The sequence below is a fragment of the Oreochromis aureus genome, linkage group 6 (genome assembly GCF_013358895.1).
Source record: "Oreochromis aureus strain Israel breed Guangdong linkage group 6, ZZ_aureus, whole genome shotgun sequence".
Lineage (NCBI taxonomy): Eukaryota > Metazoa > Chordata > Actinopteri > Cichliformes > Cichlidae > Oreochromis > Oreochromis aureus.
In genome coordinates, this window is record NC_052947.1 from 29,183,994 (window position 1) to 29,207,662 (window position 23,669).

General features: G+C 36.4%; 1 protein-coding gene across 1 annotated transcript in view; it reads right to left on the reverse strand.

The window, feature by feature from the left end:
* tusc3 (tumor suppressor candidate 3) overlaps positions 1–23,669 on the reverse strand; it is a 75,782-nt gene that overhangs the window by 37,049 nt on the left and 15,064 nt on the right. Inside the window, exons 2-3 of the mRNA XM_031743853.2 lie at positions 3,487–3,656; positions 1,097–1,214 (exon numbers count right to left, since the gene is read on the reverse strand). Coding sequence (XP_031599713.1) covers positions 1,097–1,214; positions 3,487–3,656 — 288 coding nt within the window. The remainder of the gene's footprint in view (positions 1–1,096; positions 1,215–3,486; positions 3,657–23,669) is intronic.

The following is a 23,669-nucleotide window of genomic DNA, read 5'->3' on the forward strand; positions in this document are numbered from 1 at the left end:
TTAAATGTTGACACAGTAGTATTTCCAGCACACACAGTTTCATGAATGAGTCATCACTAAGGTGACACAAACAACAAAACATTAGCCAAAACTTTCAGTGAAGATATCCTTACTGCCAGAGAGCATCAGAGAGCAAAGCTGCACTCACTCTGCTTTTGTATCAGTACCATTTCACAGGAGCCAAGTTCTAAAGTGCTGCTGTCAGGTGAATACTGCATTTAAACTTCAACTTTTTGTTCATGCTGAAATGAAAAAAGGTTTTCCAAATCCTGTCTAGACTTTGCACCCAAGACGTTTGAGACTGTTGTTAAAATTTATGAGAACTGTCAAGGAAAAGGTGTCATCAGTTATGTTTTATTATGTGAAACTTTTCAACTGCCAAAATGATCAAACAAATTTGACTAGCTTTACAGTTATGCTATGTAACTTCAAAGACTTCAAGGAAAGTCCAAAAATCAGGTCAGGACCCTGCACCATGCTAAAACTCAATACTAAACAACAAAATACAAGACAAGGACAGGAGGACAAGAAGGATAAGAAGTAACCATTAAAACAATAAAAGAGAAAGAAAAAAAATATACAGAAATAATAAGCAGAAAAGAACAAAAACAAAAGGAGTAAAAGCAAAAAAATCTTAGCACTTAACATGGTTTTTGCTGGATTACTGTTAATCTAAATCATGATAAAAGAAAGAAAAGAACTAAAAACACACTTTATATCAATATGCACCTATTGAAAGTTCTAAAACTATCTTATAATAACAAAACAAAAAAAAACCCCAAAAACAAAAATGACAACTACTTTTTTGACGCCTCTTTTCTGAGTTTTAAATATCTGGTAAAACAAAAACAAAGAAGGAACCAGTGGAGGAATAGCAAGTACTAACAAACAATCTAGTTCTATCCTCAATCCAACAGATACATGAACACATGTCAAATTATCATTATTTTTAGTGCAACTTTAGGTAGTGAGCTAAAGCTGGGTGGTCAATACCCCCCCCCCCGAAAAAACAAACAAACAAACAAACAAACAAACAAACAAGTATGACAATCTAAAGACTGCAGTGGGTTTAAGCGAAGCAGTTGAAAATGGTTACCTGCTGGAAAACATCAGCTCCCTCATCGTAGTCCACTACCGTGAAGAATAGCTTGTTGGAGAAAGCTGATGAGTACCGCCATGAGTTTGCCAGGACCTGGTACTCCTCATTTGCCTGCCTACAAAATAAACAGGACAGACAGAAGAGATGTAAAATAAATATTTACTATTGTAAAATACAACATTATTACTTTCACAATAAACACAAGCATGTGCAAAAACATTCGCCATCAGTGCTGTGATCAAAAACAATCATTCTTTTGCATACTTAAGTTCCAAAACTTAAAAAGCCTAGTTAAAATGAGTATGTAGTATGAAACTGGGACAGAGCTTAAGAGTGATGTGGGAGTGAGGACTCCAGTGATTAGCCACCTTTTTCACTGCCTGATAGTCCTCTTAAAGCAGACACTCAGGTCACCATCTAACATCCATCTTATACTCTCTCTCTCGGTCTCTTTTTCTAATGATGTCACTAATGTTAATAAGAGAATGCTTGGAGCAAGGAAAGATATAGAGAAAGTGAAGACAAAAGACAAAATGACTGACATTATTAGATACATCTGTTAATTATACAGTATAAGTTTTATGTAGTACTTTATATAGTTTTATATAATAAGTATTGTTTAAGTTCCCTAGTTTGTTATTAGATTAAAAACACATACAAACATAATTTTTGGATTTAGAAGTTATATATTTTGAATGAAAGGACTTTGTATTTGTGGTGTGTATGAAACTGTAAATTGCAGAATCTGGTTGGCACTGATTTATTGAGTTGCTGTCATGCAATTTCAGCAAAGATAATTTTATACGAAGGCCAAAAACAGAAACAATTATTTTTTGTGTTGCGTTACTTTCATACACTGAGTCCATTCACTCTGTCTGCCTGCTGTGTGGTACTGACATGGCTGATGAATAACTTATCTAATCAAGTGACTGATGAAGTAGAACAGTGGCTGATTAGAGAAACCAGCCAGGTCAAGATAGAGAAGGTCAGTGATGATTTCATCAGCTGGCTGGAAGCCCCTTTGGACACAACGATATGGTCAGCTACCTGGTTTTTTTCTACATAGCAAAGTGGAGCTGGCTAGGTTTACCATACAAAATGAAGCAGTTACGGACTAAATTTGTATGTAATTTTTACTACATTTTCATATGAAGTTTGTTATTTGTGTAAGCATTCACTATTTGAGTTCTCAAACTGGAAATTCCTAAAATTTGTAATAGCCACTGTCTTTAATATAAATTAGTATGATTGCAAAAACAAAAATACCAACAAAAACCATCATCACAACCAACCATCACACAAGCAAGAAATAATTAAGTAATATGCAGCAGACTGCAGTATCACACGAAACACTAAAACCACATTTTGGGTTCTCTGACAAGAAGCTTTCATAACCATGGACAGCTCCAGAGCTGTCTCAATTATGAACTCCAGTGCCATGATAAGAACTGTCCATGGTGCTGAAATATAATTTAACACTTGTCAGGCCGTTAAAGTTGTAGATTCACATAAGAACAAATTTTCATTAAAAATAGAATGGGAGAAATAATTATTTCAGCCACTGCTGAATTTTAATTTTTCTCACTTGCAAAGAAATGAACAGTGTCTAATTTTCATGGTAGTTTCATTCGGATGGAGAGAGATAATATCTACCTGCCCCCCAAAACAAAACAAAAAAGCAAAACATATGACATAAAAGTTATAAATAAATTTTTTTTTTTGTTATTGAGTGACATAAGTATTTGATCCAACCCAACTAGAATTCTGGCTCACATAGATTGATTACAATCTGTGTTCCACAGCCAATCAATTACGGATACTCCTGATCTCAACTCATTATGCGTATAAAACATAGCTTTCCACAGAATCAATTTCTTCCATTCCAACCTCTCCACCACCATGGACAAGACAAGAAAAAAAAAAGCTGTTGAAGAACCTCAGATTAGATTAGAGGGACAGTAATCTTAGAGAGAGTAATCTAATTCGTTATACATATTTTGAGGTACTTGACCTTGCTGTGTTGTACCCGATTCTGCTGCAAATGTGATACAGGTTGGATTTTTTTAAGTAGTAATTACATTTTAAGATTGCAATTGGTGTTTTGTTTGTTGTTGTTGTTTTGTTTTTTTAAATCTTCCTGTGCATTTAATGCTTCTAGTATATAAGTGGCTATGGGACTTGTTCTGTGGACAGTATTCATTTCCTTTTGGTAGTACAGATGAAAAGAACAGAAGAAAGAACTTTTTCACTGTAGCCCACTGAGAAAACTCACAGGAGGGCATGACATCTTGGGCAACAGCGGGAAGGACAAAGGAATAGCTGTTACAGTAAGAGCTATGGCACATTGTGTCCTACAGTAGGTGTACTGCGCGTGTACGTGTATATACCTGCAGACAGAACATTGCCTTTGAGGCTGTAGGGCAGTGAACATGACTATGACAGAGTAGTTTCTGGGTGGGGCCTTGACAAAACGACGGAACTTGTCCCCATTCATCCGGATAACCGAACGCCGAGAAGACCACTCCATCATCTGGTCAACTTTCTCTGACAGCAGGTTCTGAACACCCAGAAAAAGAAAGAGGTGGAAATAACAATACATTCCATTAGGATTTTATAGGAAAAAGAAGAACAATGCAATCATAGTTAAGTAACAATTCAGGGAAATAAGACTGTAGTATGTATGATCCTACTTCCTTACATTATTTCTTAAAAAATGGCAATGTTTCTTCCAGCCTTTTCTCCTCATGTGAAACATGAGTCAGAGTCATACTCTGACTCTGAAAGTCCAAGGGTGACTCGGTGGTGGTAGAAGACTTAAATAAAAATAGGTTTGACTACTGGCCTATAAATATTAATAGGGTACAAACAAAGAATGTGGAATGCAACAACAAACCTAGCAATTATTTGAAAAACATAAGACATAACCTGGCAGAAACACCTTAGTTCTTGGTTGTGCTTATGTGTGAATTTTAAAAGTCTGCTCCTGACTAAAGACAGTCTAGCTTAAGTAAGAGGTCACAGTACCAGTGCCGAACACAATGCTATTGGTAAGCAATGTACAGCATAGATCTGTTCACACTGACACCAACTAGTGCCTTTGCAAGCAGAAACATTAATAACAATAAACAAAATTCATGTGGACATGCGACATGAGTGTCCATGTTTGTCTGGCATGTGCATCTGTAAATCTATGCCATCACTGTGTTAGCAAAGGTTTACATGAAAACAGTGCTGAAATCCTACGAGCAAGATTTTCACCAAACTTCAGCAGCTCTGAGCTGATGAGTAATGAAATAGTGAGCTTGCTGATGAAATACTTCTTTTCCAAAACCTGCTGCTCAAACTGTACAGCAAAAAAGAGTTTACAAGATGCACATTTCAGCTCAGTCCAAAATCATTTTTTGGTTTGACTTTTTAACTAGACTGTGCTAAATCTGAGCTAAGGGTTTGTCATGCATTTTTAATTAAAGGCTTTTGTCTGACACCACTTCATCTTTTCCTACTCAACAAAAAGGTAGCATATCTTGTGTGCAGTTTCACATACACAGTGAAGGGTAGTGGGTCTACCATGGTATTCAGCATAATGAGGTTAGTATATTTCTGCTAGTCTCAAGTTGATTGAGCAGTCGGTTGATGCGCCAAAGCTATTAAAAGTGCTTATATCGAGTTTTTAAATATATCGATATATTTTTATACGAGATATGAGATGTGACAATATCGTTTATATCGATATAGTCTATGTTACGTTATAATTATACTTGTGGAGCCGCTAGATTGCCTCTTTTCCATCCACTTTAGTCTCTACGCAACGTTACTCTGCCTTGCCTCTCTACTTCACTGAAAACAACTCCCCCTCCCCCATCGCTTCACCTGCAGGCAACGACACGATTGACACGGCAGCTTTCAAAGAGGAGCTGGTCAGTGAAAAGAAAACATTTGGAGATTACTATTGTAGTGCTGTCAGCGTTACTCTCGTTAAAATGATGTTAACGCCATAACTGCATTAACGCGGCAAATCTCCGTTAACGAGTGACCGCGGATCACCCCGTGCGTGAGGCTGGACGGCGTCAACACATTAACGAGCTAACTGCGCTAACGCGTTGACGACTAAAATCCTTTCATTTTCTCAAAAATCGACAGTGCGCCTTATGTATGAATTCTGGTTGTGCTTACTGACCGCAAACCGATTTTATGTGGTACACGGCGCTCAGCAATCTGTCAAAAAAATGTTTTAGTACGACTTTGGTAAGCTACGAAGCTGCACCGCTTGATGGATTGTCGGAGCGTTATGGCTACCGTAGTCAGGAGCCTCGCGGAGTAATACGTACTGTGCTTGAATGTAATATTATAAGGATCACACCTGTTAAGAGACATGGTTACAAAGCGGATTTCAAACTCAAGGCTGTCAGTCACGCAGTAGAACTTGGGAACAGAGCAGCTGCGAAATCTGTCTTTGTTATTATGCTCAGAGTCTTTTAGTTTACATTTTGACTGCACAATTGTGAGCTTTTTGTTATGCACGAAAACAACATTGTTTTATTTTATTTATGGATCATTATTTTAATAAATGCTGATCATTTATTTCTGAGTAATTTTTTTCATGTACATCTACGCTGTATGTTAATAAAAGTGCCTGTGTGAGATCTGGGACACAGCTTTGACTAAGAACTCTCTTTGTTCTTACTTTATGGCTTTAAAAAAAATATCAAGATATATATCGTATACCGCCATCCAGCTAAAGAATATCGAGATATGAATTTTGGGCTATATTGCCCAGCCCTATTTCACATGATTATTCAATTCAATTTTACTTTTGCCAAATCACAACAACAGTAACTTCAAGGCGCTTTATATGATAAGGTAAAATAATAATAATAGTACAGAGAAAACCCCAATAAACAGATGAACCCCCTATGAGCAAGCACTTGGTGACAGTGGGAAGGAAAAGCTCCCTTTAACAGGGAGATACCAGGCTCAGGGTGGGGCAGCCATCTGTCATGGCCCGCTAAGAGTGAGGGGAAGAAGACAGGACAAAGAGACAATGTGGAAGAGAGCCAGAGTCATTAAAGGCAGAGTGATGCATAAACACACAGTGAGTGAACAAAGGCAAGTGAATAAGAAGCTGTAAATCATGGGAAACACCTAGGAATCTAGGCCCATTGTAGCGTAACTGAGGGATAAATAATTTCTGAATAAAATCTGACTGCAACCTATGCAGATGATCAGTTATCTTTTTTACAACTAATCTTTTGAGAATTCGTAAGATAAAAGTAAGATTAGAGAATGATGCGACACCTGGGTTAATGTTTTTGTTTCACTTTAAATGTATAAATAAATTCTTTAGCCAAATAACCCAGCTGAGCATGCTGATATTCTAAACTGATGTTCACGATAGGGTTGGGCGATATGTAAAAATTTTCCAATCGACAATCGTCAGTCCAATGGGCGATATATTCGGGCATGCGCAGAGTTTTGATGGGTGGGGCAATGTAATCATGCACAGACTGATTTGCGCGTTTACAACACAGTCCAAACATGGACAAACTAATTTCCCCAAAACATTAGGGCTGTCAGCGTTAATACGGCGTTAATGCGGTCATCACAATTAACGCGATTAAAATTTTTTATGCGCTCAACCCATCTGGAGTGCAGAATGAACAAACTTTGGACAAACTGCCCGAAATGCGTTGACAGGGACATTTCAGGGATTTTGACTCAGTCTGCGCTCCAGATGGGTTAATTGTTAATCGCGTTAGTCGTGATGACGGCGCATTGACGATGACGGCACTAAAAAAAAAAAAATATATATATAAAGTTGCCAATGTGGGATTTCTTTGGCTTTAAACCAGATGAAAGAGGTAAACCTAAGGATATAACCAAAGAGGTGTGCTGTTTGCTCGCACTATACGTCTGCACAAAGTACTCAAACATGACTAACTTGCATGAGCATGTACGTGTCCACCATCCGGCTGAGTATGCGGCTATCACCACCTTCTGCAGCTCCATCATCCAGCATTTGGGCGCACTCTGAGGAGGGTGCATTTGCTCGCAGATGAAAGAGGGTGCTGTTAAAACAGCGCTATTATTTATTTATTTATTTTTTTCTGTTGATGCTTCTATTAGCTCCATTGTTATTAGCAAACTTACTCATGGGCAAAAACAATTGACGATGGGCTCAGGCTATCGTCAATAGTCGATATATTCATCCAATTGCCCAACCCTAGTTCACGATCATGCTTTTTAATTCTCACTGTCAGTTTTTAGAAGCCATCATATGCACGCATCTCTGGTATTGGCAGAGGGACATTTAATTCAGGGTTGAAGCATGGCAGAGATCAGTGGCAAGCATTCTGTCATCACATATTACATATGTAGATTAACTTTTCATTTTACTGTCTCCATCCCTCTTTAGAGCCCCAAATTTGGTAGCATTGGATCAAGTAGACAGTAACTAAATAATTTAGCATTGCACTTCACTCCAGCAACTAATTGGGCACAAAATCTCTTTTGCTCACGCTTACGCGCGCACACACACACGCACACACGCACACACGCACACACACGCACACACACACACACACACACACACACACACACACACACACACACACACACACACACACACACACACACACACACACACACACACACACACACACACACACACACACACACACACACACACACACGCGCACACGCACACACGCACACACACCAGGTCATAGACTTGGCTGAAGAAAGCAGAGCTGTTGTCTAAATCTCTCCAGTAAACTGCCTGGGGACAAGATTGACAGAGACAAACAAAAACTAAAAGGAGGAAGAGGAAGAGAGTGAGGCAAAAATAGGCAATACACACAGCAGCTGACATGCGTTTCTGCAGTATTGCTTGTGTGTTTTAGACAACACACACACACACACACACACACACACACACACCTATATATACATGGCCCAGGAGGGCCATGTATAATGAGGAAGGAGATTCCCAAGGGAACACGAAAAGGCAACAATAAGTACTACACAAAAACACAAATGTATACACAATAGTGTGAATGTCCACATGAGGTACAAAGTGGTTTCTATACACCTCTGCTTTTCTGCCTTTGATTCATGTACCTTGTTGCTGCCCGTGTGCATTCACCCCCAAAAGGAGAACTGTCAGTCCTGGATGCCAATCATACTGCAGTAATGATGCACTGTCTAACTTTTGTTGCATGCATGCGCGCACACACACACACACACACACACACACACACACACACACACACACACACACTACTGCTGAAAAGATTCAGAAGTACTATGTGAGAATAGATAAGATTGCACACCATTTTTTTTTTCCAGGACCATTACAGAGCAGCTAGTTTAAAAAAAAAAAAAAAACCCAAAAAACCCCAACAAAAACAAAAAACCCACTTTTACTTGTGCCAGTTTTCAGGTATGAGCTGCTGTATGGAGGCCTAAAATGAGGGGCTGAATCAGCAAGGAAACACAAAAGTTATTGAGACAATATAAAAGCTAGCCACAAAACATACATTTATATTGAAATTTAGATTTTGCACTGTACTACATTATTTTCTGACAACTAATTGGCATGAAACTGCACATTGACACTATCACACCATTTTGAGAGTGAAATTATGGGTTTTATGGCGTGTATGATTAGCCTTACTGAAATTATTTTACAGCTGCACTGCTAACAGTATTAATGTTTTACAGCTCTAATAAACTAGCAATTTAAAGTAGTTTAATTTAGCTTAAAAGCATTTCTCAACTCGTCCAGTCTCACAGTTAAAATTCAATCAAGTAAAATAATTGCGTGGGCAAATAAGAGACTTTTTAAGCTATTTGCAATTAACTGCATTCCAACGTTCCTGGTTATTTTCTTTGTGACTGTGTTTGAAAGTGAAGATTTTTCTTGACAATGCAAAAGACTGTCATTAAATGTCAAATTTAGTCATCGTGTATGACGTGTAAGGTCAGATAGGATGACTCTTCAAAGACAGATGATGACAACAGCATACCACTATGCTGTGGTATGATAATGGGGCAAAGAAATGAAATGTTCCTAATAGCCAAGTGCTGGAGTGATATTTTATGACTGTCATTTGTACTTAGGAACATATAATCAATAATGTTTAGAGGTATATAATCAATTGCATATTGATAGGATGCCTGATCCTTAGTAGACTGCGAAGACTGTGTGCGTTCCAGAGCACTCTGGCATACACACACACACATCCTAAGGTCATGAGAGAGGTCTTACCTTCTCTTTCTGATTTATACTATGGGAGGACACCTACTCTGTATCTGCTTAAGTATAAGAGCCCTTTGTTTAGGTGGACCGCTGGACTCCTGGCACCGGCTTTTTAAGGAGGCGTTCACAGGGCCATATCTTGACACACACACACACACACACACACACACACACACACACACACACGCATACCTACACGTACACATAGACAGTGCTCTTTGTTCACATATATGCCTGTGTAAGATGTCACATGTTAATGAGACTGTGCATATTCATGTGTGTAAGCAATAAGAGCAGCCTGCAGGGGGACGCAAGTTGAAGTGGGTTAGAGACAACTGCTTCCCTCTCGCGAGTGAAAACTTGAGCTCTGTGCGACCTCGTTCCTGAGTGAGTTTCTGTTTATCCAGCAGTATCAGGGGTAAAACTCTGACACCAAGTCAGCCACCTGATCCAAATCCAAAATTAGTGTGCTTTTCACTGACTGAAAGCAAAACTAAAAGGCAAAAATATCCACAAATAACACTATAGGCTGGGCACAAGGGGTTATGTAAAAATTTAAGCCCACAACATTCCAATGAATTCTACCTAAAATGCATATCGCAGGCATACAGTAAACTGAAGACTGTTCTTGAACCGTCTAACATTCATCATTTTGAAATGTAGCATTTTCTTCTACTAGCACTGAATAATTGAACATAGAACAAATAAAAGAGAAAGACTTTAATTTTGGCTTTGCTTTTCCTTCTTTTTCTTTTTTCTTTTTTTTTTTTTTAAAAAGATGCTTTCAGATGACTATAACTGGTACATATCAGGGAACACAAAATGAAATGAAACCATACACACTGCAAAGTAAAAAAATCTCCTAACAATACCAAAGAAATTTAATATTTTACACATCTTTTTTATTGTATGTCTATGCCAAGGATACAGCACTTTGTGAAAAACAAAATAAAAAAAAAATGTTGTTGGGAAACTTCAAAGGACCCTTGGTAACAATAGAAAATGAAGCATAAACAGGTGCACATGAGAGAGTAATAAACAAGTTGAGTGATGCAAAAAAGAAACTTAATGTGAAAAGTAACACATTGTAGTGTTTTCTTTGCTTTTTGAACCTTAACTTTGGGCAATACAAAATGTCAAATATAAAAATCACAAGTGTCACCAAAGCACTAGTTGTTATATAAGAGTCACAACACACACTTTGGCGTGATGTATTTGGTCTATCAAGGCGATAACAAATAATTTATTTTTTCTCACACAGGGGATGGAAATGAATCTTAACCAAGCGTGCATGCCCATATGGAAAAGAAATAGTAAAAACTTATAAAAGACTTGCATAAGATGTGGCCTACTTCATATAGTGAATCATATAAGGCTTATATGATTTACTCATGAAAGTGGCCACTTTCTCATTACTTTCATATATTGTTTTAATAAGTATCTAAAACATACAAGTTTCATTTATATAATTTTTCAAGGGATCTTATATCCGTTTTCACTCTTGTATGCTTTTCATACAAGTTTCACACAAGACAGACACAAACTTTATAAGATTTATATATATATATATATATATATATATATATATATATATATATATATATATATATATATATATATATATATATATATATATATATATATATATATATATATACACACATACACATACATATACACATACACACATATACATACACACATACACACATATACATACACACACACACATATATATACACTACTATATTACTAAATATGAATCCCTTAACCTCTCTGTATCACACACACACGAAAAACTATAGTTCATATATACAAATTGTAAACTATGAACCTTGCAACCTCTATAGTGAATCATATAAGTATCACACTTTCTCACATATATTGTTTTAAAAGTATCTATAACATACAAGTTCATTATATAATTTTTCAAGGGATCTTATATCCGGTATGCTTTTCAACAAGTTTCACAACACACAAACTTTATAAGATTTTTATGAACCTATAATATAAATATTTATATATATATATATATATATATATTATATATATTATATATATATATATACACACATCTATACATATACATACACACATCACACATATCTATTTCTTACACTACTATATTACTAAATATGATCTCCAGTTCATTCTTTGCCCCTGCTTTTCTTATTTCCTCTCTTGTCTCATCAATTGTTTTATCCTTTCTTTGCCCGAACACCTGTTTTACCTTTTGTCACCTCACTGTCATTTCACATTGCTTTCACTGCAAAGCCACTGCAGTGCTAAGAACTGAGTGTCATGACTTGTAAAATAAATACAACAAAAGTTACTTTACAACAAACCCACAAAAATCTTACTAGCAGTGCATCCCAACAGCACAGGGAGATAATTTGAAGAGATGTGACTAGACAGCCAGGAGTATGATGCATGACATGTAAGGCAACTGATTCATCCAGCAATGACCATGTAGAAAGAGGTTAAGTGGGGCATGAAAGAGGCCAGTTAGTTTCTTAGTCATCTAGTTGCACAACCATACACTTACTCTGCCAGCCATAAAACTGTTGATGTTAGAAAATATATCAGTCAGTGAAACAAAGGACCAGTTTGTGAATTAAGAAATCTGGTTATAAATTAATCTGTCAGCTTTGTAGTGTTAAATCAAAAGCTGAAATCTATGGCCAATTTTGCAGCTGATGACACTTTTGCATCACTTTGCTGGACAGAGGTTAAAAGTTCCCACCCAAAATAAAAAGGCAGCAAAGGTTTTTTGTTAAGGAAAAAAACCGAGGAACATTTTAAAGACTGATTTGACTAGTTCAGTCATGGCAGCTATGAGTTTTATTTTTGTATTTTTTTCTTAATAAAAGTCCTTGACCTCTCAGTTGAAAAAATGTAGTTTCTACTTTAGAAAAGCCACAGAGGTCATTTAGTTTAAATCTCTATTGTGCCACTTGAAATTCTCATTTTGATTTTCACTGTTTAAAAGATAAAATGCACATGTGAAACTTTTTTTTTATCATTTCGAGTGCACAGAGAAACAAACTGTCCTGTCTTTATTTTTCTGTCTTCAAAGGCCAACTGAGAAGTTCCTTTGAAAAAATGTAGAGAGTACAGTTTGTAACACTCTTCAATGATGGTGCCATAACAAGGGCACATGTACGGGAAGGGGCGGGGTTGAAATAAATGGTTTTAAATTTTCCTACATATGTTTGTATATATGTGTTTCATATCGGCATTAGTCTTAAAACCTCTATGGAGTATCTTTATATACCTCATTTGCAAACAGCCAGGGGTTTGATCTGTGAATATTCAACATAAAAAGCTAACAGTGTTTGTTTCTCTCAACAATCCCTTGCTCCAGACAGTCTTAACCAAGGCCTATTGTGAGTGAATGGGTTTCTGCTTTGGTCATCAGCCTCCAAACAGTTTGCTTCAGTTCTCCCATTGAAAGGGGGATTACTAGAAATTGACTTCATATAATAAAGGAACAAAGACTCGCTCTTCCTCTCTCATCATCAGAATCATGTTGCTTTTGTAAATCCCAACAAAGACTTATTCTTGGTCAATTTCTTGTAATCATAGTGTCCTTATGATGACCTTTCTTTGTTGTGTCAAAGTAAAGATACATAAAGGATACTCATATACTGATGCACTATAAAAGCTCAGGAGGGCACAGGAATTGAGGAAGGAAGGAAAAAATAATACTCAGTGGTTCTTTTCTTTTTATTTATTTATAATGAATAAGATATAATGAAAAAGATGGGAAGTATGTTAGCAAGAGGTTAAAGAAATCAGGGTGTATAAATTAATTTAGTGGTGGGATAGAAAAAAAAAAGAATCCTGCATATGGCAATGGGTACTAATTAAGGGGATAAAAAAAGGAAAGAACATATTTGAAAAATAAGGTTTAAAAGAGGGAACAAGACAACATAATAGAGAACAATTATTAATATGGACAAGTGAGCACAAAGCCATAATAAGAAACATTTTTCCCCAGAGTAAAAATAATGCAAACATTTGTTTTGCATCAGTTTGTCCATTTTCAAGCAGATCTCACCCTCTCTCTCTCTCTCTCTCCCTCGGTAATCAGAGAAATTCTGTGAACATGTTTTCAAGATTTTTAAAAGGTAAAGAACAGATAAGGTGTTAAGATGCAATCACATATACCATCAGACATATTGGCAGCATATTTGTGCAAGTCAGTTATTGTTCCTCTCTCTCACCTCCACTGAATAAAACAAGCATTCATTTTGCCAACTCCACACTTGTCAGCCCATAATCTGTGCTTCCCAAAAATATCATGACTTGTCACTAGACAGGTTTGGGTAAGGATTTGTCAGCTTATCTGCCTAATAACAATTATTTGAAATAAATGCATTTTTCTGTTCCCTTTGTCAATCCGTCACCCTCCGGTGATTTAATTTTACTTTATATCTTTTCTCCTATTAGTGCCACTGGTTGTCTCTGTCAGCAATGCTTATAGAATATCTAAAGGTTTGCCTATTTTTTTCCTTACAGATTACAGTTTCTTTCTAAACCTCGAAGGCAAATGGTTTGACATTTTAAATCTTCTGTCTTTTTTTCCCCCATAGGGTGCCTGTCTAAGTCTTTTGTGTTTGTTAGTTTAGATTGTCTGCAAAGTTTCAACTGAACTTTTTAACTTTTTTTTGACAGTTTAAATGCCCATTAAGAAGAGATATAGGCCAAATGTGAAGAACATGAAACTAATAAAACAACATGCATTATGCGAATGACTAGACTGAATGCTCAAAGGGTAAATGATTACATTGGTCTTAATGAAGCCATTTCATAGTGTTTAGAGCTCTGGGTAAAACTCTTTACGTAAAACGGTTTATTTCCTATTTGAATTCAATTTGACATCACTTATTTTTCAAACGAGTCACTCTCTGGGCCATATTTACCAAGCACGGCAAATTAGCAAAAGCCACAATCAGAAACGAGTCTGTTTGGAAGTGAAAAGTTCTGAGAGGATCTAATTATCTAATAGGATCTAATAGTGCAAATTTATGAACACAGGGGGAGCCACACTGATTTAATAATAACCAAAGTGATCTTACCAGACAAAAGCAAATCGGCATAGATTCAAAAACAAGTAAGCCTTTTATAGAATATAAGTGTATCAGTGTAAGTAATCTAACCATGCAAACACATCTTGTTTCTTGCAATCTAACAAATATAAGTATAGGCTTTCTGCAAGTGTTTCGCTCAAGGAACAGCTCGCCAGCACAGACCAAAGAGAGACTTGGAAAGTCTGCATTATACCATAAACCAAAGGACTACATTTAATCTCTATGGCTGGTAGGGTTTTTCTCTTTTTTTTGTTTGCTTGTTTTTTTTTTTTAACAAAAATCAGCAATCTTATGAGAATTACTTGTGGAAGAATATTTTAACAAGACATTTCATGGTATTTATTCTAGTTAAATTTATCAGGCAAAGAAAAGAAATAGAAGTCAGAGATTATCTGTTTAGTTTGTACATGTATAAATACAACCTCAGATTAACTACAAAACACAATATCTCACAACGTGTCATTTTTATTTACCAAAAATGAAGAAGCTGTGTTTCAAAAACAGAGTACACCCTTACTACTTCCATAAGAATTAAGAGGGTAAGTAGCAACCAGGTGCTAATGATCAAATGCACTTGATTAACTAATCATCAGCAAATGTGACCATCACCTATAAAAACTGATGTTCTGGAGATTCAGCTGTGTCTCAAACAATGCTAAAGAGGAAATACATCAATATCGATGTTTGAGAAGCAGTTTTTGCTGCTTATTGATCTGGGAAGACTTGTAAGGCCGTGTCCAAACAATTTGAAGAGAATCATTGTGTTGTGAAAAAGATTATTATTTTCCAAATACATTTGAAAAATATTCAAAATAGTTAAAATAATTAACCCCAAGGTTTGACCATGGAATGGTCAAGGAGGAAAAAAACCCCGCTTCTCTCTAAAAAGCACATATCAGGACAGAACAGCTTTACAAGTCACATCTGAAGATCATCTTCTGGAATAATATCTTTTATACAAAAAAAAAAAAAAGACCAAAGTTGAGATGTTTGGCTATGCACTGTGCCATGTTTGGTACAAACCAAACACAACAAATCAGCACAAACACGTCATACCAACAGGGGAACACGGTGGTGAAGGGGTGGGCTTGTTTTGCAACACAGCATCTGGGCATCTTGCATATATACCAAAGTATTCCACAGTGAAATATGAGGCCATTTGTAGAACTGTTTAAGCTTGGCTAAAAATGGATCACGTAACAGGATAATGGTCTCAAGCACAATAGCAAATCTAATGGCTGGGGGAACCCTGATTGAATTGCTGTACAGGATCTTGAGACATCTGTGTCTAAATAAATAAGCACAAATCTCAAATAACTAAAGCAACAGTGTAAAGAAGACTGTCAAAATTCCTCTACAATGATGTGACACTGATAATCACATGCAAAATAATTACTTCTATGTTATTTCTGTGTAGAGTGGTTCTTCAAAGTTTTGAAACATGGTGCGTACTTTGTTTTAAGCACACTGCTTCTTCATTTTGGTTTAATTTCATTAAATAATAACATGGTTTAGTACATCATGTGCGCTGTTTTTAACTAATTTACCCAAGGACTACGCTTGTTTGTTTGTTTGTTTTTTGTTTTTTTTAAATATGTCAAATACATAAAAGATTACGTGACTGTATTTGACCTATATTCATCCTGTCCTCTACCCTTATTTTTCATTTCCCCCACCTTTTCAAATATAATTTCTCTACTGAAAGTAAAGAGCATCAATTGGTTTTATGGAGCAATGGTGCAGTTTGATTTTGTTATAAAGACATTCTAATAAAAAAAATAAAAACTCAGGATGGAGACACAGGGCAAGGGGTGAGTCCAACAATAGTGAGTCAGTGCAAGAATCAAGGAGCATATGGTCACTATACTACTTCCAGCAATAAATCCAGGTGGATGGAAGGAGGATCAGAAAATAAATGAAAAAAAAAACCAGGATGAAAACAAGGTATGAGGGGAAAAATGAAAAAATAAATAAATAACTTGGGCAAGTAACAAGTAACAATGACAGAGGGAGAGAAAGAGAATGTAATAAAGAAAAAGAAACTGAGAAAGAAAAAGTTATGAAGGTCAGACAGTCAGAAAAAAACTAAAACCTTATGTTACTGGGAAAGGGTCTCAAGTCTAATGTGATTTAAAGTCACTTTTAAACCTGAGCAAGGTCAATATTAACTGAAATTATTAAAAGTTAGTGGAATTCCATGATGAAGAAAAGGTAGGTCAATCATACAACTACTCCACAGGACTATTAGAATGAACAAACACTGCTTAGCTTACCTGACTTTATACCATCGAGAAGGACACAAATGTTACTTTGTGTGAGGAGTTAATCATTAAGAGGAACTTTATTATATTGTTAAAGTTGTATTTTGTGGAAGGGACCAAATCTAAATGAATTTCAGTGCGCTGCAAAAAACTGTAGTTCTTTGCAAAAGTCTTGAGACACCCCTCATTTCTTTATAGATTTCTAGGAAAATTGTAAATATGTGCAGCAGTTTATTAAAACAATTGCAAACAACATGAAAATACAGCATATAAGGCAAAACAGAGTTTGCACAATCCTAACAAGTTTGAAGGTCAGTCCTTCTCTCACCCCCACATGGTCACAGAAAATGGCTGGCTCTCCCTGAGCATGGTTCTGCTGGAGGTTTCTTCATGTTGAAAGGGAGTTTTTCTTTTATACTGTGGCTAATTGCTTGCTCAGATAGGGTGATTTGATTGTTTGGGTTTCTCCCCCTTTTTGTAGGGTTTTTACTTTACAATCTAAAGCACCTTGAGGTGACTATTGTGGTGGTCAAAGGAGTTTGCAAAGAAAAGCGTCTGGACTTCTTTAAGTTGCTTGAAGACGTTTCACCTCTCATCCGAGAAGCTTCTTCAGTTCTAAGGTCAAATGGCCGAGAGTCCCAGATTTAAACCCAGTGGGAGTATCCCCCCAAGGAGGGACAAAGGACCCCCTGGTGATCCTCTAATCACATGCGCCCAGGTGTGAAAGCGGGTGTGGGACCTAATCAGCCAGGGTTTCGGGTGAGCCCATTGTGAAACCTGGCCCCACCTTGTCATGTGGATTCCTGAGGTCAGATGGCCCAGGATGTGAGTGGGCGTTAAGGCGTCTGGGGAGGGAACTCAAAACTGGATTATAGATGGCAGACAGTTGGTGTCGTAAACCACCGCCTCTGTTCAAAGATGGTCGTTCACAGTGGACATAGATGGCCTCTTTCACTCCTCTTTCAAACCATCTGTCCTCTCTGTCCAAAATGTGAACATTGGCATCCTCGAAAGAGTCCTCTGGGACTCTCGGCCATTTGACCTTAGAACTGAAGAAGCTTCTCGGATGAGAGGTGAAACGTCTTCAAGCAACTTAAAGAAGTCCAGACGCTTTTCTTTGCAAACTCCTTTGACTACGATGACCTGGATGACTGAGAACCTTCACAGACTATTGTGGTGATTCGGCACTATATGAATAAAACTGAATTGAATTATTTAGTTTGACCACCTTTATTCTTCAATACAGCCTGAACTCTTAGGAAAGATTTCTTCTAATTTCTCTAAATAGTCTCCAGGAATAGTTCTCCAGGCTTCCTGAAGAATGCTGCAAAGCTCTCCTTTGGATCTCGGCACCTTTTGTTCAATTATCCGCCAGCATGATTCCACACAGCTTCAGTAATGTTGAAGTCCCAGCTCCCAGGACTTTACTAAGGTGTTTGAATATGTGTTTTCATTGGTGTTAGGGATCAGTATCATGCTGAAAAATTAAGAAGTTGGTAATCAGATGCTTTCCAGACAGCATTGAATGAATATATAAATAAAAATGAATTGAACTGAATATCTTACTAGACATCACATTATTTTCCTTCACACACATAGTTGATCATATATAAATACAAGGCAGCGTTGTAGGCCAAATTATTTAGGGTTGCACGTGGTAAACTTTTAAATTGTGATATATTACTAGCCAGCAATACATTTTTGGGGGGGGAATGACAAGAAATAATAGTTTGTTCGAGACCACAGACACATTGAAATATCCTCAAAAAGAGAAACCAAGGGGGGAAAAAAACTAACATTGCAAACAATTTCATAAAATTTCATTTTATGACCTTTAACTTTGTAATATTTAAATGTGTTATTACCAGAGTTTATTATAAAACTGACCCTTATAAATCTGATTTTATTATACATAACTCTCTGAAAAGGTTCCGGTATAAGGACTGGACTAAAAATAAGTGACAATTGAGCCAACGTCCAAAGACAACTACTGGAGAACTACTCCTCAAGACTACTGTAAAACATTTACAAGAAAGTCTGGCTCCTTGGAAGGAAAAAATAATAATTCAGGGGTGGCTCAAAACCTTTGCACAGCACTGTATTTCAAAACCATTTCAAAATCATTTTATTTTTAACAAGAAGACCTAAGTGGAGGCCTACAGATGTGTTAGCTGTTCCTTTAAATTTGAATAGAAACAAAGCGAATATAAGATTGGCTTTTTCAATGCCTTAATTTCTCTACTTGAACTGTGCCTCACAATTTGAAGTGAGCAAAAGACAAAACAAACAAACAAAAATGTATGTGTTACACTGTAACTGTGGCAATATGTGCAGCATTCATTTAGTATTTCACACACAATTTGAGAATGTAATCAAAACCTTTAAAAGAGGAACAAAAAAAAGTGTGCTCTGTGATTTTAGAGGCACAATTCAGTTGTGGGTGGTATTGTGGTTTTATTAAGCACAGAAGCAATATGGTGGTACAGCTTGATCTACAACCCCCATCTTTCTTAATCCATCTTACAGGAAAATCAGAGGCAAAATAAGACAGCAGAAGACTCAAGGACTTTAGTCAAATGGTGTCAAAGGCTATTGTGTAAAAATGAGTATGTAAAGATGAAGAATTTAATTGCCATTTGACGGACTAAAACTATACAAGAAATAAAGAGATGAGATCTAGAGAATGACAGGAGCATTTTAGAGAAATGTGTAAATCTGAAGGGTGTGTATGTAGTCAGTCAGTTCTTGAAAATGCCATGCCAATAAAGTACTCTGGACTCAAAATTTAATTAAACATATTTAGGCTGTGAAATTCAAAAGTCAAACTAACTCTGGTTCATGGCCATATGTTTAAAAAAAACATGTTAAAAGAAGGATGTAATCAGAAATGAGTGGAAAACACAACAAAATAGACACTTTTATTTATAAATGCATTCTGCCACAAAATCTCTTCTTAATATGAGAACAGACCATATTCAAGAAATTTACAGCACCATTGACCATTTACTATTACATATTTATGCTGTAGTGCACTACTGAAAAAGTAGCAACTGCACCAAGTCAAGAGAAAAACAAGACAAGGCATCTCAAGCGTCCTAAAGCACAATGTGCAGTTTTACGGTCAAAATCGTTGGCATGACCAAGTATATTTTGGAAGAGCTCTGTGAGCTTCTTCTGGATGGTACACATCAACCTTGAATTGAGGTTCCACCTTACTTGAGATGCTCTTGCAAATTTTATCCAGTAATTTGCTTTGTTTGTGAGAATAAATAAAAACACAGACAATCCTTTCTGGAAAAAAAAAATCTTAGTGTTTAATTTTTGATGGTCCCTAGGATATCACAAGATTAAATGTGTGTGGGGGATAGATTCTTTTATGCAAGCTTGTACTCCATTAAGTAATGCTGCCATCATAGAACAAAGCCTCTAAGTTTTGTAATTACAACTGTCACATTCTAAAGTAGTAAAAATCATGGACAGTTTTTTGTAGCATTCTTGAATTTCAAATATCTGCCCTTAACACCAATTTCAGTAACCTTGTAATTCATTAACCTGCTGTATAACAGGAAAGATAATCACTAAAGCACTTCACCAAAGGGGCTAGCTATAGCCAGAGGTGTAGTGGTACAAGTACTAGAGCACACAGATTATGCGCACAAGCATGGCTGAGCTCTGGCTGCTTTCTATAGTGATATATTCACCGCAGAGGTAAACAAAATGCCCACATGATCATATTTTAAAACTGACTATATGAATAAATCATGAATATTTTAAAAGAATTATTCTGAAAGCCATTTATTTTGTTTCATCCCTTAATTAACATTTCAGTGCGTTCCAACAGCACAAGATCTATGGTTACAAGTAATTCAGTTCAGATACATTTCAGCACACTTCAATTAGGTGAGAAAGAAAAAAGTAAACACATTCCTTGTCCTGTCTAACAACAAAAAATGAAGGTTTTTGGGGGGGGGGTCTCAGTTTAAATTGATACACCTGTCTGAGATATACATCAATAGTTTTTAATAGTCTTAGTCAGGGCCAAGTGCACAACACACATATTTTTAAAAAGTGTGACTGGCCTAGTTTGCTACCTCATTAGCCTTTAAAATCTATTCCTAGTATTAGTACAGACATACTCCTAATAAGCCTCATTCACATTTGTTATACATTCTCGCCTTGGTAAGCAGTTTCACTCATTCTCACAGCTTTCAACAATAATTCTATGAAAAACCTCCAAAGAATATCACAAGTACACCTAGATCAATTAGAAATTTGAACTGTCTTCAAATCTACTGTCTATGCTCTACAATTCAATTTATTTACATTTTGTCTGGTCTGCATACTTTCTTTTTCCATTCTTCTAAAGCAGTTTTTAAACTTCAACATGGATAATATCACTTAGATGACAATTATTTAAAATTTCAATCAAATAACAGGCTACTGAAAGTCACTACATCTCTGCTCAAATGAATCCAAGAGAGACAATTTGTTTTCTTCTCTATTACTAGATTAAAACAAAATACACTGCAAAAGAAACTGTTGTGCATACTGTGGAAAAAAAAAACAATACTAAAAATATTTTCAACTAATAGTTTTCAACATAAATCAGGATTATATAAAGAATCTTCTAATATGATGGGTTACTCAGTGGATTTAGTATTGCTTTTATAAGCAAGCTAAGAGTAAGCAAAGAGACAAGACTGAGCAACATAACAACCTGTGAGCAAACATCTTATCTAATGATGGCAACTTTTTTTTTTTTTATGTTTAACCTTAGTTTAATGAAGCACATAGACCAGAGTGGGGTGGCAAACGGGCTAAAGAGCCCATTTCAGAATGAGCCAGCATAAAGCCAATGCAGAAAAGCTGCTGTTCGGAACCTTTTTATTTTACTGCCTGGAAATAAAACCCATGCATTAAAGCTTAAGCCCTTGTTCAATTGCTCAGAATGCAGAATTTAGAGCAACTGCAGTAATGTTATTTCTCATAGCCCAGCTGTCTTATAGCCAACTGCAAAGTGGTGTCAGTTGGGAAATGGTGAACTAGTGCTAAACAGATAACGGTCTGAGCTCATCAAGCGAGACTAATTGGCTGTTCCATAACAGTATGGATGATACGTGACCACGAGTTCCTCAGCTAAAATAAGGACTGCAATCATCGCAAATCAAGCTCCTTGTTAGACATGATCTGTCAGTCATAGTACAGTTTTTTTTTCTTTTTTTCAGTTAAGAGATTCTTTGTGAAAGTTTTACTGCATTTCAGCATAGGCTTCTGTTAACTTGTTGTTTTTATTAACATAGGAATCAAAAACTATTAAAATAAATAAAAGTGTGACATGACTAGGGATGGGAATTGGGAACCCAGTTCAATTACTTGAAATTGTTAGTCTGCTTGCCTATCAATTCTGCTTATCAGTTCTACTTGCACTTGCGCTGCAATCAGCTGATTTTAGTTTGTGTGCCAGAGGAGGAAAATAGTGGCACAGTGCGCAGCATGGATATGAATATTACTTGTATTTTTTTTTTTTTTTTTGCGCAAAAGTGCAATGGTAAAGTGCAAATTGCATCCATGACAGAAACAGCCGCATTATACTTTTAACAGAACGTCAGCTCTTTGCAAGCATCTGCGCAGATAGCATACTAATGCTAAGCTAGCCAAGAACTCAAAGTGATGTTACAGTTGAGTGAATGCTGACCCCAGCACAGTTCCCTGACCCAGAACTTCAACAGGTAAGAAACAGATGAGCAGGCAGGTTTCAGCCTCTGTTTCTACCTGTTCATGTTTCTAAAATATAATCACTTAAAATATAATCACTATGGCAATCGCTTTCAAATCTCTTTGTGCCGATTTTCAAAGCTGCCTTGTCCAGTCAGCTTTGTCTTCATACCCAAATATTAGGAATAAGATCATTTGTGGGTCCTCATTAGGATAGGGATTTGTGTTGGTCTGTGGGATTTTATCCTATAGGTCTCTTTTGTTAAATGGTAATTATGACAATGCGTTTGGCGTTTCTCTGTAAAATGACCTAAGTAACGTAACAAGTAGTGTAACAAATTGCTTGCTCTGGGGGTAAGTCACTTATGTTACTGGTGACTCCAAAGCTGAGCCAATGAGAAGTCAACGAGAACTGATAAGAATTCAAATAGATAAGTGATATTAGTACTGCAATCAGAATCGCTAAATTCATATCAATTCCCATCCTTAGATGTGACATCACGTATTTGTCACCAGCACTTTCCTGTGTTTTGATCATGTTGTTATTGTATTTAAATGATATACGTTATGCATGATTCTTAGTTTTTATGTACCATGCATGTAACAGTTTTAGGTTTTTACAGCTCAAATAAGACATTGGTGTTATTAGATTCATATGACTTAAATGAAGCAATGTGACTTCACTTTAGTTTTCACAGATAATTGTCTTAAGTAAAAACTCTCAAATTGATGATACTTCATCCTGTCTAGCACTCCAATAGAGTCAAGAGCAAGAGTTTCCAAAATTAGTAAACTCATAGTAGTGAAAGAGAGAAATAGATAGAGGTCTGACAATAAAAGACATTTGGCATTCAGCTTTAATCTAAACTGATTTGGTTCATTGTGTCACAGTTGCCTCCGTAATTATTTGGACAACACCCATGTTGTTTTGCCTATGGATTTAAAATCCATCCAAAATCCATCCACAATGGATTTAAAATTAAACATTCAAGATGTTTCAAGAGCACTTTCAGTTTTAATTAAAAGAGTTAAACAACCATACTGAATTAACTTTTTATAAATCATAATCATTTCTATATACTCATTTCACAGTTCCCCATTCTCACATCCTCAAAAGTTTAAATACTAAGTGTAAAAAACTGTTGCTTCCCTTTCTCAGCTCTTTAGTACAGCCACCTTCTCATGCTGCTTGTTTGTGGGTCTCTCTGACTTCAGTAACTGAAAAGCATGCTCTATTGGGTTGA